We start from the raw sequence: 14,519 nt of genomic DNA, 5'->3' as shown, positions 1-14,519 counted from the left end.
GATGCATTTCCACGCGGGATATTCGGACGCCATGAGGTTGGGGTCTGCGTTGTGCGATAAAAGCAGAGACACGATATCTTCTCTGTCGTCGCGGATCGCGCTGCAGAGAGGCGTATACACGCCGTCTTTCTTTGTGTTCGGGGAGATTCCTGCTTCGAGTAGGACGCGGACTGCATCGATATTGTTTACGCTTGTTGCTTGTTCCATTAACCCCGGTGCTTTGGAAACATCTGCACCCCTGGCCAGCAAGATGCGCAGACAGTTTGGGTGGTGGATGCCGGACCATAATGCGTGTTCGGGGCCGGGGAGGTTCGGGTTCGCGGCGTGGTCGAGCAAGGCTGATACGGCGGCAGCTTGGTTCGTCTGGACTGCTTCACAGAGGGGCGTCTTGCCGACGTTGTCTTTCCGGTTTGGATTGCTTCCTGCTTCCAGGAGGAGAGTGAGTAAGGGAGGAGGGGCGCGGTCGCGGATGGCCTGGATGAGGGTTGTACTCGTGCTGCTGCCGTTGCTGCATGTCGGAGTCTGGTTCGGGTTCGCGCGGTGGTGCAGCAAGATCCGGGTACTTTCAGTGTCGTGGTGCGTGATTGCTTCGGCAAGGGGGTGGAAGTCGTCGTCGGCGTCCGGGGAGACGCCGTTGGACAGGAGTTGTTCGAGCAAGGCGTGGTTTCGCGAGCGGATGGCGGTTCGCAGGCTCTCGCGTAGATTGAGCGCGTTAAGCTGGGTATTTGAGGTGTTCGGCTTGGAGACGAACTCGCTGTGTTGGCGGGCGTAGGTTTCTCTCACAGAGGTCGTGGCGGAGTGTGTCTTGACCGATGGTGCTTGGGGACGCAATACTGGTACTGGTGAGTGCCGCTCCAGCGACGCCGACCGTTCGCTTCCACGGGTTGAATTCGAGACGAGGAATCCGTTGAGCGAGAGAATCGACGATGTATCGTCCGCAATGACATTCGCATCCTCCTGCTCAAACCGGTCATGCGAATCAACGGTCGGCACCGTCATATGCACCGACCGACTATGCGCATGCGCATGCGCATGCGAGTTCGAATGCGCCGGCGAATCCTTCGGAGGCACCGAGGGCGTCCTCGAACTCGACGAGCGATCCGACCTCTCCGACTGCGCCTGGCTATCGCGATGCGACAGCCGTTCGACCTTGTTCACAGCCATCGCGGAGCGCCCCTTGGCAATGCGATCCAGCGCCGCCGCCAGACTCGCATACCCAATACCAACAGACTCCTCAGGCCTTACCTCACCCATCTCCCAATGGAACGCCATCCCGCTAATGGTCAATGCCTCATTAATGCCCTTCAAACTCTCATGAATCCGATTAAGTTCCTGACCCGGCCGATGTAAATTCCGCTGCAGCTTCCCCCACGTCCCGCGATGCTCATACTGCACGAGCTTGAGGATTAGCTTTTCGAGAGCTTGGAAATCGGTGTACGCGGCGATAAACTTCTTTTCGATTTCGGAGGTCACGATTTCGGGGAGGGCGCGGTTTGCAGAGACCAACTCGGTGATCCCGCCTTCGATGGCCCACAGCGTGCGGCACGTGTCGAGGAATGTCGCTGACAATTCGCGGAAGCCGTGTGGGAGGTCGTTGGTGGTACTGATGAGGTCGAGCATGTGCACGGAGATCTTGTTGCCGAGCTGCGTGGCCATGGCCGAGACGGCGCGGATGGCGTCTTCTGCGCCGGGGGGCATTGCGACCACGATTTTCAAGTAATCGGAGTTGGAGAAAGGCGAGAAAGGCCTCGGAGTGAGAAGACGGGGTGGGCCAGTTAATAAGGAACACGCAGACCTTTAGGCTTTAGCTACGGCAGGCCCACAGCCACGAGATCTCCGATGCACCTCAGATGAAAGGCAGGCACGATGATCCCCATTGGCAGAGGCAGTGAAGGCGAGACGGTAGTGCGATTGTTTTGCCAGGGGTCGATCAAGGCACACAATGGGCATTCAGAGGTGAGTGGCTGGCTGGGCGCATGGCATGACTCGCAGTGGTCTTGGTCCATGGTTCGTCCAATTGCCGACACAATTGGCGGGCATGGTGCCAATTAGATTGTCGCAAAGTGTTTCACGGTTCACTGAGCAAACTCTATTTGGGGTTATTGAACCTCGGATATTAGACCCCGAGTCAGTAGACCCTTGGCTTGGGGATCGGTCAAACAATTGGTTGTTATACGCACGTTCTGAATGTCGAGGATCCACTGCTGGTCCGCAATTTCTCCGCCTCCAACTCAGACGGCATCTAGAACCCGGCCCTAACCCTCATTAGATCATCGTGGGCTTCGTAGAGGCATCTGGACAAGGGCACTTATTTGGAATAAGATAAGGTCCTGTTGGTAAGGCACTTCGACCCAAGTCAGTACGTCCCAAGTCCTAAAGGAGCGCTTCTCGATCGCGTGTCCATGGCGCCCCGGCTGAACCTTAAAATATTCCAAGTTGGGTGTCAGAGCGGTCAAAAGCGGTTTTCCTTACTTTGGAAGAGAGTGGACGAAGCGTGTAGAGTAAGAGAGTTCTTGGGCCTAGGGAGTAAGAAGAAACAACTTTCGGTTGTGGGATAGAGAGTATTTACCACAGTAGAATTTTGGAAGATATATATTTGAGAGCACAACCTCGGCGCTGGACCCTGGGATATACCTAGGTATGATGTTAACTGAGCGCTTTCTCTAAGCCTGCATGATAGTATAGAGACTACAATGATTTTATTGTTTTCAAATGATAAGCTGAAGCTCTCACCACGTTCATTGAGAGAAGAAGATCAGCATCCAATGTATCATAGCTTGATCCGCATGCCATCCCGTGAGATCATCGATCGGATCTGTTGCAGAGGGGTAGGTCTCCAGGCTATTCAGGGATTGTCTACTACGGCACTCCGACATCACATCCACTTCCTGGAAATCGTCAAAAGGGTCACCACGCCATCGACGATCATCCTGGGTATCTCCATATTCGCCCACAGCCTATTGAGACCCTCACTGCGTGCAAATGACGACAAGCAGGTACCTAGATAGTGGTCGCCAAGAGAAGAGATATAAATACCTGCGAGCCTTCCCTTCAAGATCCCACGTCGTCCTTTCCCCCAAAATGTCCACAACGCGCACCCCCAGACTGATGATCAGCTTCGACGCCCTGCTGAGGCTCTCCCACCCCATCAAGGATCTCGCCGATGGTCTGACTGACTGTAACGTTGCCAATAGAGCCAATAGAGCCATGGTACGTATTTTCCTAATCTTACCCACCCCCCGCTTTCCAACAGGGTTCTGGCAGGATGACAGCGCAACCTAACTTTCCCTACCTAGGACATCTGCGGCTTCGTGGGCCGACTGCGAGCCATGGCTGTGGAGGAAACCCCGCACATTCCTGAGAAGCCTAAGAGAGGCACCCCGTTAGCTTCAAAGGTTGGATTGAGGCTTCGATGGTAGTATGGATTGTTGCTCTTCGACTAACCGACATCTTCCTGGACCTGTAGTACCAGGATATCCTGCGGGGTATTGGCGGCATCAAGGACCAGAAGCGACCCCTCATCCAACCCAGATCTTTACTGGCCCCCGCTGAGCCAGGAGAAGGTTGCAGATGTTCAGGAATGTTACAGGAAGGTACCCGTACGGCTTGTGCTCATATTAGTTTGGGTAAATGACAGCTGGGAACCTAGCTCGTGGACACCTGGGCGGCAATTGCTGCTACAGTTGAGTCTAAGAGAGCCGCGGTCCCTGAAGAAGTCGCGCCATCTCTGAAGAATTATGTCTCGGCGGGGGTCGGTCTTATCAAGGTATGTTTGGAGATGACCTGGTGCCAGAGCTGATGGGACATACCATTGGCTTATAGAATTATGGAGCATAGTGGACTGACTCTTTTGCTAGAGCCCAGGAGCATACGTACCAGAAGCGACGGTCGAGGAGTAAGCGTCAGGCCCTGGGCTGGGATTACCTAGGTACGGTATGGTATCGTGATCGCCGTATCCGTGGCCTGCTTTTTGGGGGGCAGGGTATCTGCGACGGGAGTTTAGTGTGGCGGTACTGATAGTCTCCGAATCATTCAAATGATTAAGCTAGCTTTTGCTGGTGCGTACGATAGGGCAGAGACAAGGATGAATTGTTGCACTCGCATACCATTTCGCCGAGATATAATCATCTGGAGAGAACTGAGACCAGACGCTTGGCCCGGAGTTAGTAAAGAATCATCATGAATACGGTGTATACTGTTGAAGCCGGAAACGAGATTGGTACAATCATCAGTCCCCTCCCTATGGTTATAAGTCGGAGTATATGGTATGGTACTCTAAGCGCCACTCGCTGAGCCCGTTGGATAATTGTAGCCCTCGTGCTCCTTGTGTGATCCGTGCTCCATGCGTAGTATATGAGCCGAGGTGAGAGTTCGTCAGCTGCAGAGGATCTCCCATGCATGATCGTGGTAGTTTTGTAGGGGTCCCGATTTCCTGCAGCCCTAGGCCCGTCGTTGGTTGAGCGGAAAGGTGTAGATTATGGTGATCACCGCCACAGCAGCAAAATGCTGTTCCACATGGGCGATGGCAGTGGCGCCACGTTACAGAGCACTGACTCTGAGAAGACTGCAAGTGGTCCAAGCGCTGGTAGCTAGGCGGGGAACTGGATCGGTTGTGGAATCAAGATCATCTGCAGATCAGCAGATATGGGCACCTAGAATAAGGCCCATCGGGGTATAATATATACTCATCTGCTTTATAATACATTGGCGGTGCCAAAGCTTACCATTGATAGGCCAGGACACACGCCCGTAGAAATAAGAGCTAGCTCTAAGGTCTACTTGTTACATAGATAGTAGAGGGTGATCGGCAGCAGATTGCGGATCAGCTTGATCACCAGCTTACATGCAGGCATACCTACCTACCCCACCACACTAACCTTGGAAGTAGCTGTGGTACCCAGCTATGAGAACCGTGAAAGCTCCCACGCCTACTTCCCGTCATCTGCAGCTTACAATCAGATCCATCTCTCTTTACCCTACCTAGGTACCCGTTCCTGGATCAAGGCACTGAGCACCTGCACCTGTATCACCGCCATGTCCGACACTACCACATTCGTTAAACATATGGCCGATGTGTAAAGCCTTTCCCGAGTCATTAGGAGGGACGGCAAGGAGCTCTCTGAGCGTAACAAAGGCACAGACATCCAGGTAATTGGTCCCAGCAGGAGGACGAGCACTCACCCCCGGGCCTGGCAAACGTATTCCGGCACAAGGCTAATACACCAGCATAACAGTCCGTGCTTTACTGGATCAGTTACTATAACAGAGAAACTAGAGCCGCGGCGCCCATGCTGCCCCGCATGCCGTGGCAGGACAGTCACCGGCACCTGGGCCCCGACGGGCTGACAGCGAGGGTATTCAACAGAGTAAGCCAGTAACCTTGGACCACGGATACCACTAGGTACCATAGAATTTGTAACGAGCTACATTCTGACAGTCAGCGACCCCTCTAGCTTTTCAACACCATCGATCAGGTTCTCTCTGGCGCTACTCTGGACGACGCCAGCACGCCAGATGACTTCACATCGCAGCAGCTTGAACAACCTGAAGTTGTGACCGTCGCGGGGGATTTTGATGATCAGCCGACGCGATACATCCTCGACTCCAGCCACGAGTTTGAAATGATTGCAGATGTCAATACTGCAGAACTGGCAGTATGTCAGTACAATGATGTAAGTATTTATCCTGGAACGCGGGTGCGGTTACGGAATCTTAGAGGCCACCTGGAAGGGTCATTGCGGGCATAACGTTAACGCGTACGACCTTTCTTCGGCCGGACTCTAGGCCCTTGCCTGTTGGCGTGAGTTTAGCATGGATTTGGTCGATCGTGCATACGAGCCCTGCATTGCGGGGTATCTGCCGCAGTTCAAAGAGCGGATTGAGAAGGCGTCTATTTTGGTTGATGTGAGTGCTTGCCTTGCCCTACCTAGGACTGGAGCGCATGGATTGTGATTGGACCTCCTTACTGACTGATGGGGTCATTACCATTGCTCTTGCTAGAACCTAGGCGCCTATTTTCGGAACTTTACGGCAGACGGAGTCCGCGACAATCCGATTTTCTGAATACCATAGCCATCCTAGGCAGTCACGGACGGGCGAAACTGGCTGAAAGTCTGTCGGGATGCCACTTCTGCGGCTTCGTCCGAGGGTACAAGGTAGTTTGTGGAGCATATGGTAGGAATAAAGTTGATCTTCGGCTAGCATTATGGCCATACCGGGGCATATTCTGGTCTCAGGCATGCAGCTGCATATGGTATTTAAGGAAAATTGGCGTGGTCTTGAGAGCTCACCCCTGAAGCTCATGGATTACCGTAGTATGAGTGCTCTTGCACTGTCCTGGGTACGTAGCAGGCTTCTGTGACGCCCTGAAGAGCTGTACGCATCACATAGCATTGACTCGAGACGTCTGATATGGGCATCCGTGGTGCGGTAGACCAAGTGTTTGGGCCCATGGGAGGCAGGAATGATGCGACGACAGATCCGGATAGTAGATTGTCAGCTGGGACTGGGCCGTGGCATCACAGAGGTCTGCGCAATGGGTATCCACAGCCGATCAGATCTGCCCTTCACAGTGGGCAAAAGCTACAGGAAATCCGGCAATGGCGCACGCTGGTCAGCGAATTCAGGCAGCCACAGATGCATTGCCCTCAGTTGTAGCCCACAAACTATCAAGAAGCTGCAGGAATGAAGCAGGGTGACGAAAGGTAATGCATAGTGTGCAGAAAGGAAGGCGCAACCTGCTACTGACGCCTACAAAAGCTGGAGGTCCGTTCATTGTTCCTCTCGCCCCTGGTCCGTTTTCCTTTCACCCATTAAGTCCATATCTTACTCGATTTTCACCACGCAAAATGGCCGCTGAAAAGCCCCTCTCCGCTTGGTCCTCGTTCTGGGCGGGCCTCCCTCTCCTGGCTATGCACTCGAACTCCATCAAAGCAGGCGCCGAAGCCCTGGACGGGGTTGACGCCCGCCAACAAACCCAAATATGTTGTCGCCCCAGATAGTATAACGTATCGTAGTACTAATAATATGAATCCTCTCTGCCACCAGGTTCTCATCGTTGCAATCGCATCATTCAACATGCTCGCCGGCTCCGCGGCCCCCATGCTCTCCCGCCCCGTGCAAGACCCAGACAATCCCGCTGGGACAATCTACCAAAGCGACGTGACTGCGGCCGCATTTACCCAGGTAGGCATATCTGCGTTGGGATCTAGTCCCCCTACCCAGTGCCCTGTTTCTAACCAGATTCCACAACGTCCCATTTAGTTCTACCAAGTCCACAATCAACTCCTCAATGTCGTTGTGCCGGATAATGGCTCCCTTTTCAGGTCCCCTTATTCATCAAACATAGCGGCTACCCTGGGTACGATCGAGCGGCGGTTTGACGGGCCCTCGGGGCCCTGGTGGCTGCCATGCCTGAGATCTTGAAGATCGAGTCTAAGGAGGATACGGTGAAGGCCCAGGAAGTATGCCAAGGTGACTTTTATAGACTCCTGTCGTTCTCTCTGAAACCTTGGAAGGAATGTGCTGATTGTACGCCCTGTGCGGGTATGCAGCTCATTGAGACCTGGAAGAGCATCATGCCCGCCCTACACGGTGACGCGGTGATGGATATACTGAAATGGTATATATCCCAGCTCAAGCCCGCGCTTGAACAGACGGCTGTGGTGGTTACCGTGAGTTCCCCGCCCTCTTTCTTTCTTCTTTTTCATGTCGTCCAGGTACTCCCGTCGGGCTGATTGTACGGTGTTGTGACTTTACTGCTATATGTAGAACCTTGGCCGCTTCCTGCAGCATGCAAGGCATTTAGGGACTCCGGATTCAGCTCCATTAGGGATGCAGGAACAAGTTCAGCAGGCTGAGAGGATCTTTAACGGTCATACAGAGGCATGGACAGACACTCTAATGATTGTTGCGTGGTTTTAGCATATGTGCTTTTTAGCTGGATTTTTTTGCCATGGATCTCTGGAGGGAAAGAGTTCCCTTGGTTGGGATTCGGTTACCCGTACCTATGAGAAATCAAAGGGTAGTTAGAAACGTTCGGAGTGTGTAGTACGGAAGCACATGTTAGTTCTTGCTGAAGGATGTCTGGGACGAACAATAGTCATCCAAACCAATTGGGTCGAGAATTTTGCCGAATCCAGTAGCTAGCATATTAGCACTTGCCTTGAGACGATGCATCAGTGAAGGGAACTGTTCATTGGATATGGTACCGTATCTTCAGGGTTTGTGCCTGGCTAACCCTATAGAAAGCCGAGCAGTTCCTGGCCAGGTATCCTCAGGCTGGCTACTGTGCCCAGTGGTGGGGGTTAATCACTTCATGTCGAGGGATGCAATATCGGTCATAACGGTCAGAGTCAATATCAGGTTCAAAAGCTGGAGCATGAGTAATAGAAACGAAAGCGGTCATTGGTTGATCAATCCGTATTTGACCTACTTGGTAATTTACCCAGAAAGATTTTCAGATCGTGCTCGCCGTTCAATGTATATCTCAATGGTCGCGGAGAAGATCACTGAATGAAATGGAAAGTGTATTTGTTGTTCTTAGAGCCAAATACTGTTGAACGCGAGAGCATCATCGAAAAAGTTGTCTCGAAGTGACGTCCGATGTCGCTTGAGCGGGTCCACGGGTCTGCGTGGTGTTGTCCCAAAAAGGAAACCGCAAAGGCGCGACATGGCACGTGACTCTGCCGTTGTCTGGCTGCGATCGTCTCCAACTTTTCCTCATCCTCCGCGTCTATCCCGCATTCCCTGCAACCCATCATCCTTGTCTGGAATGACACTCGAAAGCTCGGACCACTATGAGGATGCGTTACTCACTGCAGATTCCGCTCTAATAGACAACTCCAATGGCATTTGGTCGTCGTCGGAGTTCGTTCCCGCCCCGCCGCTTTCTTTTGGTGCCGAGGCCTACTCCGCACTCGGCTTTCTTGCGCATGCGCATGACCTAAACGGCTCTATCGACCTGAACGCCTCGAATGTAGATCTGGGCGGATGGGATGGCAATGTTGAGCATCAGCCAAGAGGAGAGAGAAAGCCGGACGGGGTCACGGTCCTGAAACGATGGTTTGACCAGCATCGCGACAAGCCGTACCCGACCAAAGAAGAGAAGCTAGAGCTGTCTGATCGGTCGGGACTGACTCTTACCCAGATATCGACCTGGTTCGCCAACACGCGGAGACGGCGCAAGAACAAAACGATGTCTCTAAATCCGCTGCTCAGCCCCAGTGCTCGACCTATTAACATCAAACAGCCCTTGGAGGGGGAACTGAGCCTCATGAGCCCGATGGAGAGGTGGAAAAACTCGCCCCCCGAAGCTGAAGCTGCCACATTGGATGCCATTATGGGTGCGGTTGTCAAGAGTGACTTTGTACAGCAGGACCCGTACACCCGATACTCGCAGCATTCGACGCCAAGCGACGCTCGATCAGCAGCCTCGTCGAATGCATCCGGCTCAATCATCTCGAACAACTCGGTTTCGTCGGCTCAAAGCATCGGCTCTCATAGCTCCGCTGGTTCGTTTACCCGCTTCTATGCAACCGAAGCGCCGCGACGCAGAAGGCGGCGGAAGCGAGCTACAGTATTCCCGAAGAAGCCGGCAAGACGACAGGACCCACGCCCGTATCAATGCACATTCTGTACTGATACATTCCGGACCAAGTATGACTGGACGAGACATGAGAAGACACTGCATCTTTCGTTGGAAAGCTACACCTGCTGTCCGGCCGGCCCAACCTATCCCGATCACGACGGAACGGAGCGTTGCGCCTTTTGCGACCACCCCGAACCTGATGACCTACATATCGAGTCGCACTCTTATACCAGATGCCAGGAGAAACCCGGCGTTTTACGGACATTCTATCGAAAGGACCACCTCGTTCAGCACCTGCGCCTGGTGCACGGGGTAAGCCAGTTCCAGCCTGCAATGGAAAGTTGGAGGTCGCAGGTTGATAGCATCAACTCTCGGTGCGGACTTTGCGACACGAGCTTCCACTCATGGTCATCACGAAACGAGCATCTTGCACAGCACTTTAAAGAGGGCGCTCTTATGAAGGACTGGAAAGGATCGAGGGGCCTCGACCCGTCGGTCGCATTTGCCGTTGAAAATGCCATGCCCCCGTACCTCATCGGCATCGAGGCTGTAACACCAGATCCATTCAGCGCATCCAACCTCCCCAACAACCTACGCTATCCCGATATTGCACCAAGCACACTAGCCTTGTTGCCAAGCGGTGCGAAGCGATCGCCGTTCAATCACTTTACAGTCGATCTTACCAACTTCGTTCGTGAGGCACAGGCCCTAAACCAGCCCGTTACCGATGCTGCGATACAAGCCGCCGGACGGCGGATCCTGTATGATGATGAGGACTTGTGGAACCAGTCGCCCGCCGACAACCCCGAGTGGCTGCAAATGTTCAAGCGAGCAGTGGGTTTGGATCGCGACGAATCAGCCTGCCCGCCGCCGAGTGTCGAGGATTTCGACTTCTTCCCGTCATCGGGCGATCCATGGGCTGTGTGGAATATCTTTGACGCCCAGCTTAACAGCCCCATAGAAGGTGTTGCGACAGAACCGGCTACACCGTTATCTTTATCTTGGCAGGGCTGTCGTGATATCGCAGCATCAGGACAGCCTTGCATGGGTGATGACCCAACTGACCCTACCGCCATGATGGAGCTTACCCCGACCAGCCTCGACGAGCTCGACCACTACTGCGGCATACTCTTGGAAGGACCCGGCGGGGAAAATAGCACTGGCTGATAAGCAGCGTTGAAACATGGCCTGTGCCCCGGGCACTATGTTCAAGCCTCACCATGGCAGGAGTTTTGAAGATCCTGCTTACATTTTCGCACTAGTCGGTTGATCCTAACCCCGGCTCACATCCCACCTAGTCTGCGGGGAAGTCTGACATAGCGCGGCTTCAATAGCTATCGATGCATGTGCCCAACTAGGTTGACTTCCCATTTGTTACCTCGCTCAACTGTTCCAAGCCCGCACCCTGTTTGGCTGTTCAGATGCCTGAACCAATATCCCGTTTGCCTGCGCCTGCGGGGATCTATCTTACACAACCGTCCGGATATTCCGATCATTCAAGAGATAAAGGCCGTCGCCTATCTTGACAGTACTCGCCCATTATACTTTTTGCCTCACTTCACGCGAACAAAATGACTTCTATTCCTTCTGCAGGTTACATCATCGTAGGCGGCGGCACTGCGGGTTTGGTTCTTGCGGCGCGCCTGGCCGAAGACTCAGAAGCGCGTATTGCCGTACTGGAAAGTGGTCCTGATGCTACGTCGGATCCAAGGATCCAGAACCCGCTCGCTTTCATGACTCTCCCCGGGTCGGACCTCGACTGGAAGTCGCAGGTCGTGCCTCAGGCAAGCTCACCACCATGGCCCTAATACTCGTTGTACGTTGTTTGTGATCAACAGTACCCAGGCCGAATTAATGATCGTACCCTAGACCATCCTGCTGGAAAGCTTCTGTGTGGCTTCTCTGCTATCAACGGCCTTGTCCTGACGCCACCGTCACCAGCTGCAATCGATGTCTGGGCGAAGCTCGGTAACCCCAACTGGAACTGGGAGACATTCAAGCCGTATCTTGAAAAGTCAATCACCACCCCCGGATGGTCGGAAAGCGGGATCATCAAATTTATCCAGCCGGCTTTGGTTGTCGGGAAGCACAACGCGCTGGCCTAGGCCTGGTATAATGCGCACCCGGAGGTGGGGTACGCAGAGACCAGCGACTTTCTAGGCGAGGAAAAAACGGTCGGAATGCGATCCTTTACGGCGACCATCGATCCTACAAGCGAAACTCGAAGTAGTGCCGATAGCACGTACGGCGCTGTAGCAAGGTCGCGTCCGAACGTCACCATCGTCACTGAAGCAACAATTAGGAGAATTCTCTTTACTCGAGAAGATGGGGGCGTCAAAGCGTTTGGTGTCGAAGTCTATCGCGAGGGATCACTTACTACTGTTGAAGCAAGCAAAGAAGTGATCTTGGCAGCTGGCGCTCTCCACACTCCAAAGCTGCTGGAGCTCTCTGGGATTGGCGACAAGAGGAGGCTGGAGACACTCGGCATCAGCGTCGTTCTGCACAGTCCCGGCGTAGGAGAGCACCTGCAGAATCATCCGATGGCCGTTATGCCGGTGCCCCTCAAAGACAACCCCGCGCTGGCAACCATGCAACCGGGTATCGGCGCGCTCGCATTCACTCGGTTGGATGTTACCGATGTCATCGATGAGAGCGCGAAAAGCGCATGTGAACAAGTCACAAATTCCCTCCTCAACTCCGCCAACGAAGGCTCCGCGTACAGCATAATCGGCATGTACCCCGACAAGTTTGCCATGATTGTTCTCATGCTCAGCTTCCCCTTCTCTCGCTGAAACGTACATATCACTTCTACGGTTCCCGATGCTCCCCCAGTAATCGGCATGGGCCTATTCACCAACAAGGCGGACATCGAAATCCTAGCCGGCCACGTACAAGCGGCGCAGGAACTCCTCACCTCGCCGTCCCTCGAACAGTTTGCCCTGGCGCCGCCTGAACCCGAAAATACTGAGACGATCAAGACGAAACTACGCGAAATCATGGCGTCGACCGCGCACCATGCCTGTGGTACAGCGGCCATGCTGCCCTTTAACGATGGGGGCGTTGTTGATCAGGATCTGAAGGTTTACGGTACAAGTAATCTGCGCATTGTGGATGCAAGTGTCATCCCGCTTGTTCCACATGCGAAAATCATGGCGACGGTTTATGCGGTTGCGTAGAGCGCGGCGGATATTATCAAGGGCGCCGGGGTTTGACTACTCGGTTTCGCATCTGAACGACAGTGCGCATGCCAACATAAGGCAGATCAATCACCTATATGATGGACATGTTTACCCTTCAATAAAGCAGATTCGACCGCTTTCCAAAACCCTTCCTTCCGTCGATGCATTCCCAATGTTGCTATGTCTTATCGTTTACCGATCCTCCTCAATAGATTATAACCGTAATCAACCATAATCTTCTACATGAGGCTACTCGCATTCCTTGGAAGAGATCCTACCTATCGTACTGAAGTACATATCGAATCCTTATCATCCCCGCAATATTACTTTCTACTCCAACATCCTCTTATCATATCTCCTATCATATTGCATCAGACACACCTATCGGACCACCGTGATCGGCACCGCCGTTGGAGTAGATCCTCCCTAGCATCACCGATAAGCTCGGCCGTGACGCCAACAGGAGATACATATACCGGACGTTGGTAAATAGCAGCACGTCTACTAGCATCACCACCAACTATCAGCATCATTTAATTAAAACCACCACCATGCCCGAAACCTACTACGGCCACCCAGAATACGCCTACAGCCGTGACTTCGTCGGTTACGGCGAGTCCGGGCTAAAACTAACCTGGCCCAACAACGCCAAAATCGCCGTGAGCTTCGTGATTAACTATGAAGAGGTACCTCACCCCTCCCAGCACCATGTCCATAAGCTAATCTCTTCTGTGCACGTAGGGCGGCGAACGCTCCGTCCTCGAAGGCGACGGCGTCTCCGAATCAAACTTGCGCGAAAACCCCACAGGCCCGCAGAGCATCAATGAGCGCAACTACAACGCCGAAAGCGAGTACGAGTATGGCTCGCGCGCCGGGTGGTGGCGGCTTTTCCGTCTCTTCAGCAAACATAACATGAAGTTTACGCTCTATGCGGTTGCGAGGGCTCTAGAACATAATCCGGATGTTGCGAAGCGGTGTGTGCAGGAGGGGCATGATGTTGCGAGTCAGTACGTTATTATCCGTTGGTTTAGCTTGGCTGCGAGGTTTGGAGGTGAAGGGGCTAATGTGTTCGGCCAGTGCGTACCGCTGGGTGAATTATCACGATTTCAGTGTTGAGAAGGAGAAAGATTATATTCGGAAAGCCATTACGTCTCTCAAGAGTTTAACTGGGTACGCGCCGAAGGGCTGGTACTACGGACGTCCATCTCCGCATTCCCGAACCCTCGTCCCGCAGGTGTACAAGGAGATGGGCGAGGACCTCCTCTGGGCAAGCGACACCTACGCCGACGACGTCCCCTACTGGATCGACCTCTCCTCTGAATCTGACCTCCCAGCCTCCGAGCAAAAAGGGTGCCTAATGATACCGTACAGCTACGACTGCAACGACTTTAAATTCCATGTCCCTGGATCCGGATTCAGAGACCCTAATGGATTCCTGACCCATCTGAAGAATGCGTTTGATGTCCTGTACCAAGAGGGCGAGGAGGGTGCTCCCAAGATGATGACGATCGGTCTACATTGTCGGATTATTGGGCGTCCTGGGAGATTCAAGGCGCTGCAGGAGTTTGTGGAGTATATTAGCCAAAAGGAGGGGGTTTGGGTTGCGACGAGGACGGAGATTGCGGAGTGTTTCAGGGAGGGGTTTCCGTATAGGAGGGGGGTTCTTGCGCAGGCTGAGAAGTGATTGATCTGATGCTATAGCCCTAAACCCAGAAATGCAACGACATGCTGTTCGTGAGCAATGCTCAAGA

The 14,519-nt window shown here is 53.4% G+C and overlaps 6 protein-coding genes across 6 annotated transcripts; 5 read left to right on the top strand and 1 right to left on the bottom strand.

Moving 5' to 3' along the window:
• Positions 1-2: 2 nt before the first annotated feature.
• BDW74DRAFT_155088 (ankyrin repeat domain-containing protein) lies at positions 3-1,741 on the bottom strand (the record flags this gene model as incomplete). The annotated part of the gene is made up of 1 exon (XM_073724779.1): positions 3-1,741. A coding segment is annotated over exon 1 (1,696 nt), but the record flags the coding sequence as incomplete, so codon positions are not given.
• Positions 1,742-3,081: 1,340 nt separating this feature from the next.
• Positions 3,082-6,063, top strand: BDW74DRAFT_179195 (uncharacterized protein; the record flags this gene model as incomplete). Its single annotated transcript, XM_073729400.1, has 7 exons — positions 3,082-3,210; positions 3,297-3,382; positions 3,473-3,593; positions 3,650-3,766; positions 5,454-5,672; positions 5,785-5,904; positions 6,001-6,063. 7 exons carry the CDS (start codon positions 3,082-3,084, stop codon positions 6,061-6,063), a joined length of 855 nt encoding a protein of 284 aa, XP_073582828.1.
• A 785-nt stretch (positions 6,064-6,848) lies between these two features.
• Positions 6,849-7,425, top strand: BDW74DRAFT_179194 (uncharacterized protein; the record flags this gene model as incomplete). Its single annotated transcript, XM_073729399.1, has 3 exons — positions 6,849-6,956; positions 7,048-7,185; positions 7,264-7,425. The coding sequence occupies 3 exons, from the start codon at positions 6,849-6,851 to the stop codon at positions 7,423-7,425; spliced, it is 408 nt and encodes a 135-aa protein (XP_073582827.1).
• Positions 7,426-8,773: 1,348 nt separating this feature from the next.
• Positions 8,774-10,958, top strand: BDW74DRAFT_185771 (uncharacterized protein; the record flags this gene model as incomplete). Its single annotated transcript, XM_073731115.1, has 1 exon — positions 8,774-10,958. One exon carries the CDS (start codon positions 8,774-8,776, stop codon positions 10,754-10,756), a length of 1,983 nt encoding a protein of 660 aa, XP_073582826.1. The 3' UTR covers positions 10,757-10,958.
• Positions 10,959-11,160: 202 nt separating this feature from the next.
• Positions 11,161-13,161, top strand: BDW74DRAFT_185769 (GMC family oxidoreductase; the record flags this gene model as incomplete). The annotated part of the gene is made up of 4 exons (XM_073731114.1): positions 11,161-11,361; positions 11,428-11,664; positions 11,695-12,348; positions 12,451-13,161. 4 exons carry the CDS (start codon positions 11,161-11,163, stop codon positions 12,763-12,765), a joined length of 1,407 nt encoding a protein of 468 aa, XP_073582825.1. The 3' UTR covers positions 12,766-13,161.
• On the top strand, positions 13,162-14,452 carry BDW74DRAFT_185767 (uncharacterized protein; the record flags this gene model as incomplete). The annotated part of the gene is made up of 3 exons (XM_073731113.1): positions 13,162-13,454; positions 13,510-13,775; positions 13,846-14,452. Exons 1-3 carry the CDS (start codon positions 13,320-13,322, stop codon positions 14,450-14,452), a joined length of 1,008 nt encoding a protein of 335 aa, XP_073582824.1. The 5' UTR covers positions 13,162-13,319.
• Between the last annotated feature and the right edge of the window lie 67 nt (positions 14,453-14,519).

The sequence above is a fragment of the Aspergillus multicolor genome (assembly GCF_047715735.1).
Source record: "Aspergillus multicolor strain CBS 133.54 unplaced genomic scaffold BDW74scaffold_16, whole genome shotgun sequence".
Taxonomy (NCBI): Eukaryota; Fungi; Ascomycota; class Eurotiomycetes; order Eurotiales; family Aspergillaceae; genus Aspergillus; species Aspergillus multicolor.
The sequence above is the reverse complement of the archived record's forward strand: the minus strand, read 5'-3'. Positions and strand labels throughout refer to the sequence as shown.